General features: G+C 45.9%; 1 protein-coding gene across 1 annotated transcript in view; it reads left to right on the top strand.

Moving 5' to 3' along the window:
- Positions 1-22,148, top strand: part of LOC115109658 (cystic fibrosis transmembrane conductance regulator-like) — a 40,942-nt gene that overhangs the window by 5,412 nt on the left and 13,382 nt on the right. Inside the window, exons 3-16 of the mRNA XM_029634857.2 lie at positions 363-474; positions 1,491-1,706; positions 2,187-2,276; positions 6,156-6,319; positions 7,446-7,571; positions 9,478-9,595; positions 11,016-11,144; positions 12,260-12,352; positions 13,012-13,188; positions 15,249-15,440; positions 18,145-18,239; positions 20,387-20,473; positions 20,856-21,408; positions 21,777-22,037. Of these exons, the coding sequence (XP_029490717.1) occupies positions 363-474; positions 1,491-1,706; positions 2,187-2,276; positions 6,156-6,319; positions 7,446-7,571; positions 9,478-9,595; positions 11,016-11,144; positions 12,260-12,352; positions 13,012-13,188; positions 15,249-15,440; positions 18,145-18,239; positions 20,387-20,473; positions 20,856-21,408; positions 21,777-22,037 (2,413 nt within the window). The remainder of the gene's footprint in view (positions 1-362; positions 475-1,490; positions 1,707-2,186; positions 2,277-6,155; positions 6,320-7,445; positions 7,572-9,477; positions 9,596-11,015; positions 11,145-12,259; positions 12,353-13,011; positions 13,189-15,248; positions 15,441-18,144; positions 18,240-20,386; positions 20,474-20,855; positions 21,409-21,776; positions 22,038-22,148) is intronic.

Raw genomic sequence — 22,148 nt, 5'->3', positions numbered from 1 at the left:
GTCTCTCTCTCATCACCTTTTTTTCTCCCCTCTCTACCTTTTTCCCTCCCTCCGCTCTCTTTTTCTCACAAATTCTCACATTTTGTCTCTTACCTTACCACATCTCTTACCTCTTTCTCCCTCGTTCGTTAAGGTCTCTGCACTCCGTTTAACAAGTCAGCCAAAGTGCCCAGGTTATACACCAGGACCCTGAACAATGTGCCCCTACTTTACTTTTACTGTCAGCCAATGTGTGTGTGTGTGTGTGTGTGTGTGTGTGTGTGTGTGTGTGTGTGTGTGTGTGTGTGTGTGTGTGTGTGTGTGTGTGTGTGTGTGTTTTTCCATATAGATTCTAACTTCTCCTCTCTGTTTTCCTGGTGTAGAGAATGGGACCGAGAAGTGGCATCGGCCAAGAAGAAGCCTCGGCTTCTGCGGGCGCTCTCCCGTTGTTTCCTCTGGCCTTTTGTGTTCTACGGAATCCTGCTGTACTTTGGGGTGAGTCCATCTCTCCACATGAAGCACAGGTGTCCAACGGTTGCAGTTAGTTAAAAAGAAAATGTGTTGCTCTAGTTTAACTAACCCACATTAGTCAAACTCTATATAAAACCGAATAACGATCTATTTGATCGGGTGTCATAGAGCTTGGCTAGAGCGAAAGCCTGCACACATTGTGGGCTCGCCACAACCGGAGTCGGCCACGATTGGTATAAAGGCCTGCATACTTTATTACTACGATACCAGGTGATGAACAACCTTGTATTTAAAATGTGGGTTGCCGTTTGGGTCTTATTATAGTGTTATTTTGCCCCTTTGAAGTGCATCTGTCTCTCATACAGGATCTCTCATATGAGAACAGATCATATATTGTGACCGCAGGGGTGTTATACCATTGATAGGGTTGTGTGTGCAGTCAATTCCATTTCAATTCAGGAAGGAAATGGACGTTCCAATTCTAGAATTTTTTAAAACGGGATCATTTGTCAGTTTCTCATTCAACACATGAACTGAGTTCAACTTCACTTTGTTGAATTGGAGGGAATTGGAACTGGAATGGAACTGACCTCAACCCAACCCAGGCTAGCTGTTAGCCTGTTCTGTCCTGTACCTGTGTGGTACTTACTAGTGAATTAGCGGCATGACCATAGTATGGAGAAGAAGCATGTTTCACTGCCGTGTGAGTATCCCAGTTTCCTCCGCTCGGTGAGGAAGTTTGACGTCAGCAGCAGGTCTTGCGTAACCTGGTGGTGTGAGGTGATCCCCATGGAACCTTCTAGGAATGCCCATCAGTTCAGGGTTTATGTGAGATTAAGAGCAGAGGTATCAAGGTATGTCATTAAGATCATATGATGTCAAAGTGCCACCAAATTCAGTTTTGTAGGGCAACCTTTTCCCCCCGCACACCTCCCCCATACTGGATACGTTTTTCATTATACAGGCTACTTCAGATTTTCAGGAACACACTGATCATTATAGCATGACAGATATATATATTTTTCTCTCTTTTCTTCCAGGAGGCGTCAAAGGCAGTGCAGCCCCAGCTCCTGGGTCGTATCATTGCCTCGTTCGACCCCTTTCATGCCCCAGAGCGGGAGCAGGGCTACTACCTGGCCCTGGGTCTCAGTCTTCTCTTCATCACTCGCTTCCTGCTCCTGCAGCCAGCCATCTTTGGGCTGCACCACCTGGGCATGCAGATACGCATCGCTCTCTTCAGCCTCATCTATAAGAAGGTATGTGTGGGAGGGGAAAGTGGTGTGTGTGGGAGTGGGAAGTGGTGTGTGTGGGAGGGGGAAGTTGTGTGTGTGGGGAGGAAGTGATGTGTGTGGGAGGGGGAAGTGGTGTGTGTGTGGGGAGTAAGTGGTGTGTGTGGGAGGGGGAAGTGGTGTGTGTGGGGAGGAAGTAATGTGTGTGGGGGGGGGAAGTGGTGTGTGTGGGAGGGGGAAGTGGTGTGTGTGGGGAGGAAGTGGTGTGTGTGGGAGGGGGAAGTGGTGTGTGTGAGGAGGAAGTGGTGAGTGTTTGTGTGCATCTGACATGCCACCACCTAGGCATGCATGCAGATCCACATCACCCTCTTCAGTGTAGCCACTCTCTGGTGTGAGGGTGAGCAGCTATGTAGCTGCTACAGCCTCTTAGTGTCACACAGCAGCCTCTCCTGTGTCACGTTTTTAACCCTTTGTGTCAGTCCTAACCCCTGACCTTCAACCCCCAAGACTCTGAAGCTGTCCAGCCGGGTCCTGGACAAGATCAGCACAGGTCAGCTAGTCAGCCTGATGTCAGCCCACCTCAACAAGCTGGATGAGGTAAGAACCACCCAACTCATCTGCTGTACTAACCCTAACCTCAACAATATGGATGAGAACTAAGGACCCAAATAATTTACTTACACTGAACAAAATAATAAAAACGCAACATGTGACAATTTCAAAGGCTTTACTGAGTTACAGTTTATAAAAGGAAATCAGTCCATTTAAATCAATTCATCAATTCCTAATCTATGGATTTCACATGTCTGGGAATACAGATGGTCACAGATACCTTTTAAAAATAAAGGTAGGAGTGGGGATCAGAAAACTGGTCAGTATCTGGTGTGACCAACATTTGCCTCATGCAGCACGACACATCTCATTCTGTAGATTTGATCAGGCTGTTCATTTTATCCTGTGGAATGTTGTCCCACTCCTCTTCAATGGATGTGCGAAGTTACTGGATATTGGGTGGAACCGGAACACGCTGTCGTACACGTCGATTCAGAGCATCTCAAACATGCTCAATGAGTGACATGTCTGGTGGTAGGCCATGGTAGAACTGGGAAATGTTCACCTTCCAGGAATTGTGTACAGATCCTTGTGAAATGGGGCCGTGCATTATCATTCTGAAACATGAGGTGATGGCTGCGGAAGAATGACACGACAATGGCCCTCAGGATCTCGTCACGGTATCTCTGTGCATTCAAATTGCCATTGATAAAATGTCATTGAGTTTGTTGTCCTTAGCTTATGCCTGCCCATACCATAACCCCACTGCCACCATTGGGCACTCTGTTCACAACGTTGACATCAGCAAACCGCTCTCCCCTGTACATCTGTCCTGTACAGTTGAATCCATGATTCATCTGTGAAGAGCACACTTCTCCAGTGTGCCAGTGGCCATCGAAGGTGAGCATTTGCCCACTGAAGTCGATTACAACGCTGAACTTCAGTCAGGTCAAGACCCTGGTGAATACGACGAGCACGTAGATAAGCTTCCCTGAGACGGTTTCTGGCAGTTTGTGCAGAAATTCTTCGGTTGTGCAAAGCCAAGTTACATCAGCTGTCCGTGTAGCTGGTCTCAGATGATCCTGCAGGTGAAGAAGCCAGATGTGGAGGTCCTGGGCTGGCGTGGTTACACGTGGTCTGAGGTGAAGAAGCTGGATGTGGAGGTCCTGGGCTGGCGTGGTTACACGTGGTCTGAGGTGAAGAAGCTGGATGTGGAGGTCCTGGGCTGGCGTGGTTACACGTGGTCTGAGGTGAAGAAGCCGGATGTGGAGGTCCTGGGCTGGTGTGGTTACACGTGGTCTGAGGTGAAGAAGCCAGATGTGGAGGTCCTGGGCTGGCGTGGTTACACGTGGTCTGAGGTGAAGAAGCTGGATGTGGAGGTCCTGGGCTGGTGTGGTTACACGTGGTCTGAGGTGAAGAAGCTGGATGTGGAGGTCCTGGGCTGGCGTGGTTACACGTGGTCTGAGGTGAAGAAGCCGGATGTGGAGGTCCTGGGCTGGCGTGGTTACACGTGGTCTGAGGTGAAGAAGCCAGATGTGGAGGTCCTGGGCTGGTGTGGTTACACGTGGTCTGAGGTGAAGAAGCCAGATGTGGAGGTCCTGGGCTGGCGTGGTTACAAGGGGTCTGCAGTTGATCCTGTTCCCAAGAAAGCTAAGGTAACTGAGCTAAACGACTACCGTCACTTCCGTCATCATGAAGTGCTTTGAGAGACTAGTCAAGGACCATATCACCTCCACCCTACCTGACACCCTAGACCCACTCCAATTTGCTTACCGCCCAAATAGGTCCACAGACGATGCAATCTCAACCACACTGCACACTGCCCTAACCCATCTGGACAAGAGGAATACCTATGTGAGAATGCTGTTCATCGACTACAGCTCGGCATTTAACACCATAGTACCCTCCAAGCTCGTCATCAAGCTCGAGACCCTGGGTCTCGACCCCGCCCTGTGCAACTGGGTACTGGACTTCCTGACGGGCCGCCCCCAGGTGGTGAGGGTAGGCAACAACATCTCCACCCCGCTGATCCTCAACACTGGGGCCCCACAAGGGGGCGTTCTGAGCCCTCTCCTGTACTCCCTGTTCACCCACGACTGCGTGGCCACGCACGCCTCCAACTCAATCATCAAGTTTGCGGACGACACAACAGTGGTAGGCTTGATTACCAACAACGACGAGACGGCCTACAGGGAGGAGGTGAGGGAGTGTGGTGTCAGGAAAATAACCTCACACTCAACGTCAACAAAACTAAGGAGATGATTGTGGACTTCAGGAAACAGCAGAGGGAACACCCCCCTATCCACATCGATGGAACAGTAGTGGAGAGGGTAGCATGTTTTAAGTTCCTCGGCATACACATCACAGACAAACTGAATTGGTTCACCCACACAGACAGCATCGTGAAGAAGGCGCAGCAGCGCCTCTTCAACCTCAGGAGGCTGAAGAAATTCGGCTTGTCACCAAAAGCACTCACAAACTTCTACAGATGCACAATCGAGAGCATCCTGGCGGGCTGTATCACCGCCTGGTACGGCAACTGCTCCGCCCACAACCGTAAGGCTCTCCAGAGGGTAGTGAGGTCTGTACAACGCATCACCGGGGACAAACTACCTGCCCTCCAGGACACCTACACCACCCGATGTTACAGGAAGGCCATAAAGATCATCAAGGACAACAACCACCCGAGCCACTGCCTGTTCACCCCGCTATCATCCAGAAGGCGAGGTCAGTACAGGTGCATCAAAGCTGGGATCGAGAGACTGAAAAACAGCTTCTATCTCAAGGCCATCAGACTGTTAAACAGCCACCACTAACATTGAGTGGCTGCTGCCAACACACTGACTCAACTCCAGCCACTTTAATAATGGGAATTGATGGGAAATTATGTAAAATATATCACTAGCCACTTTAAACAATGCTACCTAATATAATGTTTACATACCCTACATTATTCATCTCACATGTATACGTATATACTGTACTCTATATCATCTACTGCATCTTTATGTAATACATGTATCACTAGCCACTTTAACTATGCCACTTTGTTTACATACGCATCTCATATGTATATACCGTACTCGATACCATCTACTGTATCTTGCCTATGCCGCTCTGTACCATCACTCATTCATATATCTTTAAGTACATATTCTTTATCCCCCTACACTTTTTTTAGAGTGGCAATGTGCCAAAACTGCACATTTTAGAGTGGCCATTATTGTCCCCAGCACAAGGTGCACCTGTTTAATGATCATGCTGTTTAATCAGTTTCTTGATATGCCACAACTGTCAGTTGGACGTATTATCTTGGAAAAGGAGAAATGCTCACTAACAGGGATGTAAACCTTTTGTGCGTATGGAACATTTCTGGGATCTTTTATTTCAGCTCATGAAACATGGGACCAACACTTTTTGCATGTTGCGTTTATACACTGAACAAAAATATAAACATAACATGTAAAGTGTTGGTCCCAGGTTTCATGAGCTGAAATAAAAGGTCCCAGAAATGTTCTATACACACAAAAAAGCTTATTTCTCAAAAAATGTTGCTCACAAATTTGTTTACATCCCTGTCAGTGAGCATCTCTCCTTTGCCAAGACAATCCATCCACCTGACAGGCATGGCAGGGTAAATACATTTGAATTCAATCCCATTTTGACAGCATTCCTTTTGATTGAAACAAAACTCTCCATACATGTTCACCCATGGAAGAAGTGCTCAGAAAGGGACTCTTTGGGCCTGAATGCCAAACACATTCAGGAGACTAAGGTGTTACTCAAAGTTGACCCAATGTGCATAACCCACCATACCGCGAGACATCCATGTCTTCGTCACCGTTGAGTTTGATATCACTTAAAAGCTTTTACAAACAGTATTGTGTTGCTGCATCTCTCTTCATACATTCATGTGTGTTGCAGAGCCTTGGCCTGGCCCACTTTGTGTGGATCACCCCTCTGCAGTGTATCCTGTGTGTGGGTTTGATCTGGGAACTGATCGAGGTGAATGGTTTCTGTGCCCTGGCTGCCCTCACCCTGCTGGGCATCGTACAGGCCTGCCTCTCACAGAAGATGGGGCCTCACAGGTAGGTACTGGACTAACATTCTACCACTAGTAAGCAACATTGCATCGTTAAATGCGCATCAATTGACACAAAATAGCTAAGAAACGTGTAATCAATATGGCGGGTTACTCACGTTTGATATTGGACACACAGATAACAGAAAGAAACTGATAAATACTGACAAGGTTTTTTCCCCACTGCCTGGAAAGTCTTCTTCTTCGGTGGAGTTTAATGGCGGTTGGCATCCAATATATTGCATTAGCGCCACCCAACTGAACTACAATACACATCCATTCAACTTTGTGATAGAAAATGGGAAAAGGGCAAACGACCTTATTCCACTACTTTAACCCGATCTGACCCTACCCCAGGCCAAGACCAGTGTGGACCGGACACTACCACTCAACACGCCCTGTAACTCTTCTGAAGTCAAATCTCGTACCCCCAAGTACTTCCCTGCAGCGGCCGCCACAACATCTATTTCCTGTGACTTACGTTCCACCTCTGCGGTACAATTGATATCCATGGCTATTGAACGCTAAGAAGCCAACCTTACTGAAACATATATCACTCATTGGCATGTCCCAATGTTCTGGCACAAATCTACTATTCACAGGGATCCTCTCAGAATCCCTCACCCTTGATCGACCTTCCTCTGCTTTCTTCACTGCCTCAGCATACAATATCTTCTGCACTACTCTGACCCTGGCCACCTCAACTTGCCTCTCTCGAACCGGACACCTCTGATCCCCAGCAACATGGGCACCCCTACAGTTGACAACTGTTCACACCAAAACTACACCTTCCTCTGTCCCACATGTCCTCCTTCACACTTCCCACATCTTGGAATCTCCCTCCTACACACTGTTGTGACATGCCCATAAACGTGACATCTATAACACCACAGTGTATTCGGCACAAAAACCTTTTTACCCAGGAATAAATCTGGTTAATTAACATGCAGACCCATCAAGTTTGGATGTTTATCCTCAGCCATCTCTCTGAACTTGGAAATGAATTGTATCATCTGGTGTGTGTGTGTGTACGTACGTGTCTTATTCTGTGTTTGTGTGTGTGTTTGTGTGTGTGTGTGTTTGTGTGTGTGTGTGTGTTTGTGTGTGTGTGGGGGGGGGGGTCCTATAATCAGGCAGAAAAGAGCAGGGATGATCAGTCGTCGCCTGGCTCTGACCTCAGAGATAGTAGAGAACATCCACTCAGTGAAGGCCTACGGCTGGGAGGAGGTGATGGAGACCATCATCAAGAACATCAGACAGTAAGACACACACACAAAACCCTCCATAACCTAACTACAACCTAATACTGTACATCGGGGGTGTCATACTCCACGGCGGGCCGAGTGTCTGCAGGTTTTTGTTTTTTCCATTCAATTAAGGCCTAGACAACCAGGTGAGGAGAGTTCCTTACTAGTTGGTGACGTTAATTCATCAATCGAATACAAGGGTTGATGAAAACTTGCAGACACGTGGCCCTCTGTGGAATGAGTTTGACAAGTGCTGTACATCAACAGAGCCAAGTGACCTAACGAGCAATTTTTAAGGCAATTCAGCAAACATGACTCCATTGGCCCCATGTTGGTATTCAGTGGGCAATGTGGGCACTGGCTAGCCTACACCAGCCCGACACAGGCTACCCAACAACAAGCCCAACACAGGCTAGCCCACACCAATCCCACACCAGCCCAACACGGGCCAGCCCACACCAAGCCCAGCACGGGCTAGCCCACACCAAGCCCAGCATGGGCTAGCCCACACCAAGCCTAGCACGGGCTAGCCCACACCAAGCCCAGCATGGGTTAACTCACACCAAGCCCAGCTAAAGGCGTTTTCATGGCGTTTTCTGCGCAAAGATTTTTGCGCAATCATTACTGAGTGTGTCATTCCAGTTTTGGTGTTCTAAATAGTAATTAAATAAATTCCTATTGGGCATCCTAGATGGGGCCACAGTATTAGCGTGCATTGGGCTCACATTTGTGTCACTTTACAATAAATGTCGAGGGTCTTATACAGGTGACAGGATGGTCGATGCTTGACTGCCGTTTGACAAATAAAAATAATCTAGCTCTTTTGTCCATAATAATCTCATTAAACAGGCTCTACCCGCACGGTATCTGCGAGATGTTGACTAAAGGGCATGTGCCAATACCAAAGTGGGCACACTCGCTATATAACCAGTGTTGATTTTAGAATGTAAATCTTGGTGGGGCAAACGGTAAAACAAATGTGCAATACATGCCAGTAAAGCCACTAAAAAACAAAACACAACACAATATTAAACAGTACATGAATTGCACTTTGAATTGCACATAAAGCTGTCCCAACAGCAGAGCTTTCTTTTCAGCACCATGGAGTGAATCCTTACCACTAATAAACCTGGCTATCAGCATAGCCAAATAGTTCATCTGGCAGCTAAACAGTTCATTCAGCCTCATTTACTGGCTTTTTGAAAAACATAGCTGATTTGGCTGACTTGCTTTGACAAATGTGGTTTGAAGATCATGTTTAATTAATTATTGGAGTCATGTGTGTTAACTGGGGCTGGGGCAAAAGTGTGACATCAGTCAGGCACCTGAGGACTGGAGTTGCCCATCCCTTCTCTAACTCTAATAATCTGAGGTGAAAGGTCATGGTAGGAACACTATCCCATCCACCAGAGATCTTCTGGGAATCAAAAACTGTTAGCTGGGATAGATGACCTGTGACTCTCATTAATAAATAAGATTCCCATCCAGATATTTTCACTTCAATTCCATTAAATATGAGCCGAAGCTCAAAGGGAGGATTAATTTCCGTCTATGATCATGACACACGACATTCACAAACAAAGCCAATCAGAGAAACCCTCCTGCATTGTGTCAATCATTGAGTCAATTGCCAATGTTTAATCCCTGTCTGATTTGGGTGAATTGGGGCCTAAATACATAATTGGTTTCCCCTGTTGATGTCTGTCCACCTATTGGCGCCTCTGCGTCAAGACCTTTGACAAGGCGTCGTGTGACCTTGGCTTCCTTGTCTAGTCCAAATTTGGCGTAAACTATGTTTTTTTCAATGAGAAAACCGAATAATTCTAATGAATTAGAAAATTATTTAAAATACAAACGTAAGAGAGGTTATGTAATAGGAAGTATTATATAAAATGAATCCCCCACCTACCTCTTACAGGGATGAGATGTCATTGACGCGGAAGATTGGTTCTCTGCGTTACTTCTACAGCGCCTCCTACTTCTTCTCTGCCATCCTGGTCATCGTGTCAGCCATTGTGCCACACGCCCTCAGCAAGGTACTTTTCCCACTGGCCTTTGTATATTTATATCCATTTTTAATTTACTCGGGATGTTTTTTATGTGGTGAGTATTTGTATTGTTTGTTTTTTACCACGACCAATGAATTTCCACTTGGTGATTAATAAAGGAAGTGCACCATTTTCACATACACTGCATTCGGAAAGTATTCCCACATTTTGTTATATTAAAGCCTTGTTCTAAAATTGATTAAAATGTTTTATCAACCTACACACAATAGCCCATAACGACAAAGCAAAAACTGGTTTTACATTTATTTTGCAAAAAAAATATATAAAACAAAAGACCCTTTAACTCAGTACTTTGTTGAAGCGCCTTTGGCAGCGATTACAGTTGTAATCGATTACAGCCTTGAGTCTTCTTGGGTAGGACTCTACACTACTCTAAGCTCTAGGACTCGCACACCTGCGTTTGGGGATTTTCTCCCATTCATCTCTGCAGATCCTCTCAAGCTCAGTCAGGTTGGATGGGGAGCATCCACTCAAGGACATTCAGAGACTTGTCCCGAAGCCACTCCTGCGTTGTCTTGGCTATGTGCTTAGGATCGTTGTCCTGTTGGAAGGTTAACCTTCGCCCCAGTCTGAGTTCCTGAGTGCTCTGGAGCAGGTATTCAACAAGGATCTCTCTGTAGGGCTTCCCAAGGCACTCGTCATCTCCCGTCTGGATTACTGCAACTCGCTGTTGGCTGGGCTCCCTGCCTGTGCCATTAAACCCCTACAACTCATCCAGAACGCCGCAGCCCGTCTGGTGTTCAACCTTCCCAAGTTCTCTCACGTCACCCCACTCCTCCGCTCTCTCCACTGGCTTCCAGTTGAAGCTCGCATCCGCTACAAGACCATGGTGCTTGCCTACGGAGCTGTGAGGGGAACGGCACCTCAGTACCTCCAGGCTCTGATCAGGCCCTACACCCAAACAAGGGCACTGCGTTCATCCACCTCTGGCCTGCTCGCCTCCCTACCACTGTGGAAGTACAGTTCCCGCTCAGCCCAGTCAAAACTGTTCGCTGCTCTGGCCCCCCAATGGTGGAACAAACTCCCTCATGACGCCAGGACAGCGGAGTCAATCACCACCTTCCGGAGACACCTGAAACCCCACCTCTTTAAGGAATACCTAGGATAGGATAAAGTAATCCCTCTCACCCCCCTTAAAAGATTTAGATGCACTACTGTTCCACTGGATGTCATAAGGTGAATGCATCAATTTGTAAGTCGCTCTGGATAAGAGCGTCTGCTAAATGACTTAAATGTAAATGTAATGTAATGACATTGTGGTGGACATTGAGGTTAAACTCTGACATTGTGCTGGACATTGAGGTTAAACTCTGACATTGAGGTTAGAAATCGATGGAATTCTCCCAATGGGGATTAATAAAGTCCAATCTCAATCTGATCTCTACAGGGCATTATCCTGAGGCGGATCTTCACCACTGCCTCCTACTGCATGGTGCTCCGTATGACCCTCACCAGACAGCTGCCCGGCTCCATACAGATGTGGTATGACACGCTGGCGCTGGTCACAAAGATAGAGGTGAGGCAGATTCGTGTACATGGGTATGGGAGTAAATGAGGGAGTGGGAAATGGGGGAAGGACAGGGGGAGGTGAGAAGGATGGATGGGATTTGAAGGTTCATCTAGATGTGGTACAGTACACTGGAACTTTGAGTCATTGTCAAATTGGGCATTTTGCTTGGGTGAAGTCTGGTCGAGGGCTGTAATGGTTGGGATTGGGGGGAAACTAAATGAAGACGTTAGATGGAGTTGGGTTGGAGGAGCACCTGTTATAGTTATCGATACTGTATATAGTGTACATTTGCCTGTGGAATGTACAGACTTGTCAAGAGGAGGTGGAGGGGAGAGGAGTGCTTGTTAACATAGGTTGATGATAACTCTGGTTTTGTTAATGAGCTATTTTTATTTACATCTGGTGGTTATGTAAGTTACGTTATATTTTTAATGTTGTTGACATCATGTCTAAAGAAGACAAGGGAATTGGCTTACACAAACACACCCGCAGACCCACACCAGACCTGGGTTCACATACATGAGTATTTGAGTACATGATTTTTTGGACTCATCTTCTCAGTCCAACATCTGGAATCCAAAACCTTCCCAGCCCCCCCAACTGCACCCCAAGACACACACATGCCCTTCACACCACCTTGCCGTAAAGGCACATCAAGGAATAGACAGAGAGACAGACACACATGTCATCCTCAGCCAAAAAGGCCATCACAGTACAGTTGTTGTATCAATCTTAGCAGTAATTCCTCTCGGTCTTCAGTCTTTATACTGCACAGGACACTACAGTCGGACAACACATGCTTTGCGTTCGTCTTACACTACTGTTTATATTTATACCCAGAATAAGGGTGTGTGTGTGTGTGTGTGTGTGTGTGTGTGTGTGTGTGTGTGTGTGTGTGTGTGTGTGTGTGTGTGTGTGTGTGTGTGTGTGTGTGTGTGTGTGTGTGTGTGTGTGTGTGTGTGCACGTGTGTGTGCACATGTGTGTGTGTGTGTGTGCACGTGTGTATGTGTGTGCACGTGTGTGTGTGCATGTGTGTGAATGTGTGTGTGTGTGTGTATTGACCTGACTTGTTGTTGCCAAGATAACGTTCTTGTTTTGTTATCCATTGTCTATCCTGTAGGAGTACCTCTGCAAAGAGGAGTACAAAGTATTGGAGTACAACCTGACCACCACTGAGATAGAGTTGGTGAATGTGACCGCCTCCTGGGATGAAGTACGTGTGTGTGTGTGCGTGCGTGCGTGCGTGCAGGTGTATGTATGCATTCTATTCTTCCTGAGAATGATCCTACTACTATCTAGGAAAAAGGCAATTCATTACCACAGAGTAACATTATCAGTTTGAAATGTCACAGGCAGTGTATTTCATTTTATGGATACGTTTTATGACCATCCCAAGTAGGCAGAAAATCATTTGTGTTCAGACACTGTGCACTAATTTAGATAAGCAACAGCTGATGGATTAGGGGGCAATAATGACATTTGAGTAATATACTGGCAAGAGTCTCCTATTTCTCCTATTTCTCAGTGATTCCCAGAATATTGAAAATGTTCTCGGGCGGATGGCTGACGCATTTCAGCGTAAAGCCTCTTCATCATAGCATTTTCTCACCAGTCTGTTTTCCATTTTATGCCCAATTAGTATTCCTATTACAGCCAGAAATGTATGCATGTGAGCTCACTTTTGCAAACAAGCTGGTCTAGTCATATTGTATGAGAGAAAATTCAATGTAATATCTCTCTCTCTCTCTCACTCACTCACTCACTCACTCACTCACTCACTCACTCACTCACTCACTCACTCACTCACTCACTCACTCTCTCTCACTCTACCCCCGTCTCTCTTTCACACCCTACTCTCTTCCCCCTCTCCAGGGTATCGGGGAGCTCTTTGAGAAAATCAAGCAGGAGAACAAGGCTAACGGACACCCTAACGGTGACGCAGGGTTGTTCTTCACAAACCTGTATGTCACACCCGTCCTCAAGAACATCAGCCTGTACCTGGAGAAGGGACAGATGCTGGCCGTGGCTGGATCCACCGGCTCTGGGAAGGTACCACTACCACTCACTGTTTGGGAACACTGGGCTGGACGGCTGCCTTTGTTTATTTGAATTGGCAGGAACAATGTACATGAATCAACATTTCTGTAAATGTGCCAACTGCAGTCCCTGCAGTCCCTGTAACGTCCCTGTAACGTCCCTGTAACGTCCCTGTAACGTCCCTGCTACGCTACAGCCATCGGGCGTCCGGCTTTGCCATCGGCCATCAGCCATTGAGGGAATGCTTACTTTTAAGTCGGCAAAAGCTACTGCTTGAGTTGGTCGCCTCCAATGGCAGCGTCCAAGCTCAAGATTCGCAGAGGTTCAATTCCTGAGTGCTGATGCACGCACGTCCATTCTATCTTGTGAATTAAAATGCTTTGGTTTCCGTGTAGCAGGTGGAACATCACAACAGAGTGTGCACTTTAGATGTAATGTAGCTGAAGTGTGATTCTCATATCTCGCTATGTCATAGTGTGTTTCAATGTTTCCCTTTACTAAGGATCCGCAGGCTCAGGAAAGGTATGACCACTCGCTGTCTGGGAACAATGACAGGGGTGGATGGGGTGTGGGCTCCTCATTTCTCAATGGGTCATACTGTGTCTTAATAATATTATTGAGACACAGGAGGACATGGGCATTAATTGGTCCCCTCTTTGCTGCAATAACAGCCTCCACTCTTCTGGGAAGGCTTTCCAGCAAATCCTGGAACATTGCTGCGTAAACTTCCTTCCATTCAGCCACAAGAGCATTAGTAAGGTCGGGCACTGATGTTGGGCGATTAGGCCTGGTTCGCAGTCGGCGTTCCAATTCATCCCAAAAGTGTTACATGGGGTTGAGGTCAGGGCTCTGTGCAGGCCATTCAAGTTCTTCCACACCGATCTCGACAAACCATTTATGTATGGTCCTTGGTTTGTGCATGGGGGCATTGTCATGCTGAAACAGGAAAGGGCCTTCCCCAAACTCTTGTCTCAAAGTTGAAGCACACTGTAGCGTTAAGATTTCTCTTCGCTGGAACTATGGGGCATAGTCCGAACCATGATAATCAGCCACAGACCATTATTCCTCCTCCACCAAACTTACAGTTGGCGCTATGCATTCGGGCAAGTAGCAGTGTGCATGGTGATCTTAGGCTTGTGTGCGGCTGCTCGACCATGGAAACCCATTTCATGAAGCTCCCAACGAACAGTTCTTCTGCTGAAGTTTCTTCCAGAGGCAGTTTTGGACTCTGTAGTGGGTGTTGCAACCGAGGACAGACGATATTTACGCGCTGTGCGCTTCAGCACTCAGCGGTCCCATTCTGTGAGCTTGTGTGGCCTACCACTTCGCAGCTGAGCCGTTGTTGCTCCTAGACATTTCCACTTCACAATAACAGCACTTATAGTTGACCGGGGCAGCTCAACCAGGGCAGAAATACGATGAACTGAGTTGTTGGAAAGGTGGCACCCTATGACGGTGCCAATGTCTGGAACCGAGCAAATAGAGAGGCATCCAACACATGGAAACCATGTGTTTGATGTATCGGATACAATTCCACCTATTCCGCTCCAGCCATTACCAGGAGCCTCTCCTCCCCGATTAAGGTGCCACCAGCCTCATGTGATTGAGATATATTACATGTTGAGACAAAGTGAAAGACTTAATATTATAAATATCTCACTTCGTGTCTATGCCTCAATTCCACCTCTACTGGTGCTATAAAGTGCAGTCAGTCCGAGGTTTGGAGATGAGTGTCTGCCCCCCTACCTACAGTTACACGCCATCCCTTCCTTGAGCTGAAATGAATAGCATATCATAGAATACAGTATTATTCCACTCTCTCCAGGGCGTAATGTTGTACATAGATTAGGGATGCACATATACAGTATCTCTCCCCTCTCTGCATATTTTTACTCCATAGTGTTCAGAGGTTTTCTGACATTTCTTCCCTTCACAACAGGATTAACACACACCACCAAGCTTATCTCCTTTATGGTGCTGGGAATTACTTCCCCAAAAAAATCAACACACAATTTTACCCCATCACATGTATTGTGCTCGACGCTTCGGATATTGTGTCCCCCCCACCCCAGAGTTCCCTGCTGATGATGATCCTGGGGGAGCTGGTCCCGTCGGAGGGGAAGATCAGACACAGTGGGCGGATCTCCTTCTCCCCCCAGACCTCCTGGATCATGCCCGGAACCATCCGTGACAACATCCTGTTTGGCCTGACCTACGACGAGTTCCGCTACACCTCTGTCATCAAGGCCTGTCAGCTGGAGGAGGTACGGATGGAGGGAAATATGCTGTCGCTCTGTCATGTTGTGTCTCGGCTGTTAGCTTGGTTAGAATTGTTTTGGTCTCGGGTATGGTCTTTGACGTTGTCGTGGTGGATGTTTCTCTACTTCTGCTTTCCTCTGTCTTTGCTTTATTTCCGTCCACGTTCATTTAAAAAAATATTTTTCTCCCCTCTTTTTACCAGATTTGATTTTTCTTCTACTCTCTCTACCTCCCCATGTTCTCTTGCTCATCTCTCATTCCTAGCCCTGTTCTCTTTTCCTCCCTTGACTCATATGTTCCACCTGGCTGTCTACCCAGGAGCCTTTGTGAGGAGTTGAGATGTCATAGGGTGTCACTGGATTACTGTCCCTGACACTCCCGTTGCCATGGACACCCCACATTATGTCATTGGGACGGAATATCAGCTTGCTCAGTCACAAGCATGGATGTAGACTAGACTAGAGCATTCATTGTCAATCTGTGTTTCTGTCTATCTCTGTGTACGTAACCTGACCAGAAAACTCTGTGCAACAGAGCTACTATGCAGTAGCATTTATTGTTTTTTTACATTTAGACCACTGAGAAGGCGTGAAAATGATTAGTGGCACACGGGCACCGCTCATGCCCTGGGGGTATTGATGATTTGGCGCAGATCATTTGGATGGTGTGTTACCTGAGGCGTCTTGAGGCACTGTTTGAAATCTGCGCCAGCCCGCCCCCCAATAAGTGCGAAGTAAACCGCTGCGTTGAAAAAGGCTGTTACAAAAGACGTTACGGAACAGCTCTGATGATGTGCTAGGCCTAAGTGTGTCGTTGCCTGTTTCGAAGCAAACACTACTGTATGCACCTATTTTTAACCCTTTGACAGCTCCCAATGAGCACCTTTTGACCTGACCTTTCAACTCTTATGTAACTGTGTAATGTTCACCTGCATCCAAACTCTCAACAACTGAGTGACTTCAGAGGAGTCATGAATATTCCATCTCTCAAAAGAGAATATGACAAAAGCAATCTGGTATACGTGGTCTGAGACAGAGAGGATAAAGAGACACCTGTGAAAGACATCTGTGTTCCCAGACGAATCAGACTGTGTGACCATGCTCCAGTCTATTTTTCAACCCATCCTAGGACCAGAAAATGATCATGTGTGGGCTGTTTCTTGTAAACCCCAATCATTTTGCACGTTAACAGTTAGCTAGCTTGTAATCTCAGCACCCAGAATCAAGGTTTATGGTGAGAGAATAGTTAGCTTGTAGCGCTAGCCACGCTTTTTTTTGTCAGTGTGAGACACGGTGCCTTTTCTCCACTTGCTGTGTTTTACGACCTGTTAAACAACCTCTGAACTTAATTCCCAATGCCTTCCATTTGGATAGCAGAAGTAGCGTTTATAAAGGTAGGAGGTTTTATGTATGACTAAATTCATTCTTTCACATGTTGGTTTACATGTTTCAGACATTTGTGTTTGAAATCATCTAGCTATTAAAGGGCGACTGCACTTCCTGATTTGGCCTCGTTTTTAGATTTGGTTCATTACGAAAATTAATGCTAGCGGCCATGACTGAATTCAAACGTGAGTTGGTTTCGGGTTGTGATTTTCCCATTAGCTTCAACTGGCGGGTGTGCAACAGTGGCAAAGTTGGTTTGACTCGCTCCGGGGCTAGTTTGGAGCCATCAATAAATTATTACACAATATAAATGAGACAATATTTTGTTCATTGAGTTTTCTCCTTAAATGTTTTCAATATTTGTATATGAATTTCTACAATTTATATTTTGTTTTAACAATTTCTAACATGTTTTAACAAATTATAACATGTTTAACAAATTTCAACATATTGTCCCATGTACATTGTGTTATTAACCGATCATCCCTAACTAGTCCCATAGTCAATCTAAATTTACCACAGGCATTATGATTGGGTTGCTTGCAGCTGCACTCCAAATGGATGATTACTTGTGCGTTGTCTGCTGTGGGCATGTGGGCAGATTTGAAACAAACCCAACCTTACGTTGCGATGCAGTCACGACCACAAGTCTCACAAAACGATATTTTATCAAAAAATCCTATTTAACCTTTGTAGTCAATTTTGACAATAGAGTACATGTTTCTATCGATGTTTTCTAAATGACAAGTTGTTTTTTAGTGGGCATTTGTGAAGTTTTCCATACTCTTTCGATGTTTCAGTGTATCTTGTTTGGTATGTTTGATGTGGTGGAATTAGACTTTTGAAATTCCACCTTTCTGTCTTTCAGCTACTGTACTTAAAGCCTTAACTGTAGCTTTAAGTACATGTGATTTGATTGCTTTGCAGCTGTATACCAATATGAAAAAGTAATTGGATTTGCAAAACTCATTTGTAGAACTGTCACACGGTACTTTAGATCATCTTTTAACCAGGCCCCAGGTTATTTTATTTCACATTTAAACACTTGACTGAAACTAGGGGATGTTGAACTGAGTCGGTGCCCATTTTAACATCCTTTTTTCAGGAGTAAACGACATAAACAAACTGTTTGTTTATATTTTTGTAGCTGACATTTCAGTCTGTTATGTCTACTAACACTGAACTTTTCTCTTTGTTTTCCCCGATACATTTACTACTGCTTTGACATTCCAATTCCCCTACCTTTCATGTTTCTGTTTTTGTGTGTGGGTGTGCATGTCTATGTCTCAAACATTTATCTAACCCTCCCCTGCTCACCCCTCAGGATCTGGCCTTGCTGCCGGAGAAAGACAAGACGCCCCTTATGGAGGGAGGGGTGACCCTAAGTGGAGGTCAGAGGGCGAGGATAGGCCTGGCCAGGTACGTACTGGTGCACACACACACACACACACACACACACACCTGTCTCTCAGCATGTACGACCTGTGGAAACACTCATTCAACGCTGAAGATATATAACATACGGTACTTGGCAGACCGCTGTGGTTGATTTTATTAAAGTCATTACTCGTGTTATGGCTTTGGAATGCTATAGCACGGAAATGTCAGTGGAATGTGACATAATACTCTTGAAGGAAGAATGCATCTTGTGTTGTTTTGCCCTTGAGACTGCTGTTATGTGTATACATGGATCGTGTATATTCCGATATTTACAGTACTTTCTAAAATGGAAATGTCAATGGAATGTGACATGACTACAGGAAAAGGAGAACCGAGCACACCCCAATTCTTATCGACAGGGCTGTAGTGGAGCAGGTTGAGAGCTTCTAGATCCTTGGTGTCCACATCACCAACAAACTATCATGGTCCAAACACACCAAGACAGTCGTGAAGAAGGCACAACAAAGCCTATTCCTCAGGAGACTGAAAAGATTCGGCATGGGTCCTCAGATCCTCAAAAGGTTATACACCATCGAGAGCATGGTGTAGATGATCCTTATGCGGGGAGGGGTGACCCTAAGTGGAGGTCAGAGGGCGAGGATACTGGCCAGGCCTATCCTCGGTTGCATCACTGCCTGGTATGGCAACTGCTCGGCCTCTGACCGCAAGGCACTACAGAGGGTAGTTCATAACTGGGGCCAAGCTTCCTGCCATCCAGGACCTCTATACCAGGCGGTGTCAGAGGAAGGCCCTAAAAATAGTCAAAGACTCCAGCCACCCTAGTCATAGACTGTTCTCTCTGCTACCGCATGGCAAGCGGTATGGGAGCACCAAGTTTAGGTCCAAGAGGCTTCTAAACAGGCTTCTACCCCCAAGCCATAAGACTCCTGAACAGCTAAACAAATGTCTAACAAGACTATTTGCATTGACCCCTCTACAGTACATGTACATATTACCTCAATTACCTTAACTGGCGCCCCCGCATATTGATTGACTCTGTACCGGTACCCCCTGTATATAGCCTCACAACTGTTATTTTACTGCTGCTCTTTAATTATTTGTTCAATATTTTTTACTTAACACTTATTTTTCTTAAAACTACATTGCTGATTAAGGGCTTGTAAGTAAGCATTTCACTGTTGTATTCGGCGCATGTGACAAAAAAAAATGGATTTGATTTTGATACTCTTGAAGGCAGACTGCATCTTGTATTGTTTTGCCCACGAGACTGCTGTTATGGGACAATGTATGCATGGATAGTGCATCCTAATGGTCATAATGCCCTATGAAATGCCCGAATCAATATTATTAATTTTTTCTTCATTTGACTGTTAGTTCAGCTCCTGTAACCGTGGTGTTCTATGGTCTAATTTGTTTTATTTCTGTTTTCTTTATTTTTGCAATTTTCTATGTTGTAGAATAATAATGAATACATCAAAACTATGAAATAACACATATGGAATCATGTAGTAACCAAAAAAAGTGTGAAATAAATCAAAATATATTTTATATTTGAGATTTTAAAAAGTAGCCACCCATTGCCTTGATGCCACTTCCACAAGTTAACTTTTAAGAAAGCACACCTTTTAATTGAAATGCATTCCAGGTGACTACCCCATCAAACTGGTTGAGAGAATGCCAAGATTGTGCACAGCTGTCATCAAGGCAATGGCTGGCTACTTTGAGGAATCTCAAATATAAAATATATTTGGATTTGTTTAACACTTTTTTAAAGTTACTATATGTGTTATTACATAGTTTTGAAATGTTCACTATTATTCTATAATGTATAAAATAGTGAAAATAAAGAAATGAGTAGGTGAATGAGTAGGTGAACCCTTGAATGAGTAGGTGTGTCCAAACTTTTCACTGGTACTGTATATTCCAATGTTCCGACATATTCATTATTTATTGGTTTTATTGTATTGGGTGCCCATTTGCTCCCACTTAACAAAATACACATTTGTCAGATTGGCTATATTGTCATAGTAAATGTATCACTTAAATTGAGTTGAATCCCACAGGGACTTAACTTCCTCATTTAAAGGCCTATTTAATTTATGACTTTTTTTCCATTCACGTTTCCGTGTGTTTGTTTCTCTGTGTGTTTGTGTGTGCTATTACAGAGCTGTGTATAAAGACGCCGACCTCTACCTACTGGATTCACCTTTTACCCACCTGGACATTGTGACTGAGAAAGAGATCTTTGAGAGGTCTGTCTGTGGCTCAACACTGAGGCTTTCATATTGGCCGGGGCCTGGAGGATGGGGGAGGGTTGGTCTGGGCTGGGTGGAATGAGCAGGGTGAATGGTTAAGGAGAGGAGAGAAGGGTAAGGTCAAGGTTGTGTCTTTCTTGTTGTGTTTGACTTAGTGACAACTTGGGTTAGTTGGTGAGATGTTATTTTGGTCGATCAAAGGGCTTTTCGTGGAAATATAACTTCCTGTCTGACATTCATGACCTTTGGTCTAATTTCGGATGTTTGTGTTATCAGCATCTTCCCACCCAGAAATGAGGGCAAGTACATGATTGAACAGAAATGCCTAAAGTAAAGTTTGATAAACTAAACAAAGGATACATGTATTTCCTCCTGCCAGGTGTCTGTGTAAACTGATGTCTTCCAAGACTCGCATCGTGGTCACTAGTAAGCTGGAGCACCTGAAGAGAGCGGACAAGATCCTTCTGCTTCACAACGGAGTGTGTTACTTCTACGGCTCCTTCTCCGAGCTGCAGGCCAAGAGACCAGACTTCAGCTCCCTGCTCCTGGGCCTGGAGGCCTACGACAACATCAACGCCGAACGCCGCAGCTCCATCCTCACCGAGACCCTCCGACGCGTCTCTATCGATGAATCCGCCGTCTTCCGTGGCCCCGAACCCATCCACCAGTCCTTCCGTCAGCCCCCGCCACCGATCATCTGTACAAACGATGGTCCTCAAGCCATCACCGTTGCCGGGGGCGACGGTCTCACAGCAGCGGAAAAACGTAAACAGTCAATTATCCTTCATCCGTTAGCGCCGGCCCGTAAATTCTCCTTCATCGGTGCGGGGCCCCAGAAAGCCCAGGCTCCTCCACCCGGGTCCACCACTATCGAGGATGCCGTGCGAGAGCTGTCAGAGAGGAAGTTCTCAGTGGTGCCCGAGGACGATCAGGTGAGGCTGCTTCTCTACTTATCTTCTTTGACTGAGGGGAGGTATCTTGCACACAGACTAAGCTTAGTCCTGGACAAAGCAATGCTTTCAATGGAGAATCTCTGTTGAAAATACTTTTTAGTCCAGGACTACGCTTAGTTTGAGTCTGGGGAACCGGCTCAAAGTATTCTTATTGCGCTGTTTTTCTACTGTTTGAGAGGAGAGCTCGCATTTCAACTAAGCATTTCATTGCGCTGTGTACACTACGATGCTGTGTCCCGTGCATCTGACTGATCCATTGATTTGATTGCAGGTACATCCGCTAAATGAGGTGTGTCTGCCAATAAGCATCCGCTAAATGGCATATGTTATATTATTATTTATTGTAGGTTGAAGAGTCGCTGCCGCGGGGGAACCAGTACCATCATGGCCTGCAGCACCTGAGCGGACAGCGCCGCCAGTCTGTGTTGCAGTTCATCACCAACGCCCGGGGGGAGGGCAGGAGGGAGCAGTTCCAGACGTCCTTCAGGAAGAAGCTGTCCATCACGCCGCAGTGCGAGCTGGCCTCTGAGCTGGACATCTACGCACGACGCCTGTCCAAAGACAGTGTCTATGACATCAGCGAGGATGTGGACGAGCAGGATATGGAGGTAGGTTCAGTGAAGGGAGCTGGTTGGGTTCAAGGCAGGTTGGATGTTTTCCTCTGTAACTGCTAGTCTTCATGAGCACATGGAGGTTAGGGTAAAGGTTAAGTTTAGGGT

This window comes from Oncorhynchus nerka, linkage group LG25, assembly GCF_034236695.1.
Source record: "Oncorhynchus nerka isolate Pitt River linkage group LG25, Oner_Uvic_2.0, whole genome shotgun sequence".
Taxonomy (NCBI): Eukaryota; Metazoa; Chordata; class Actinopteri; order Salmoniformes; family Salmonidae; genus Oncorhynchus; species Oncorhynchus nerka.
The sequence above is the reverse complement of the archived record's forward strand: the minus strand, read 5'-3'. Positions and strand labels throughout refer to the sequence as shown.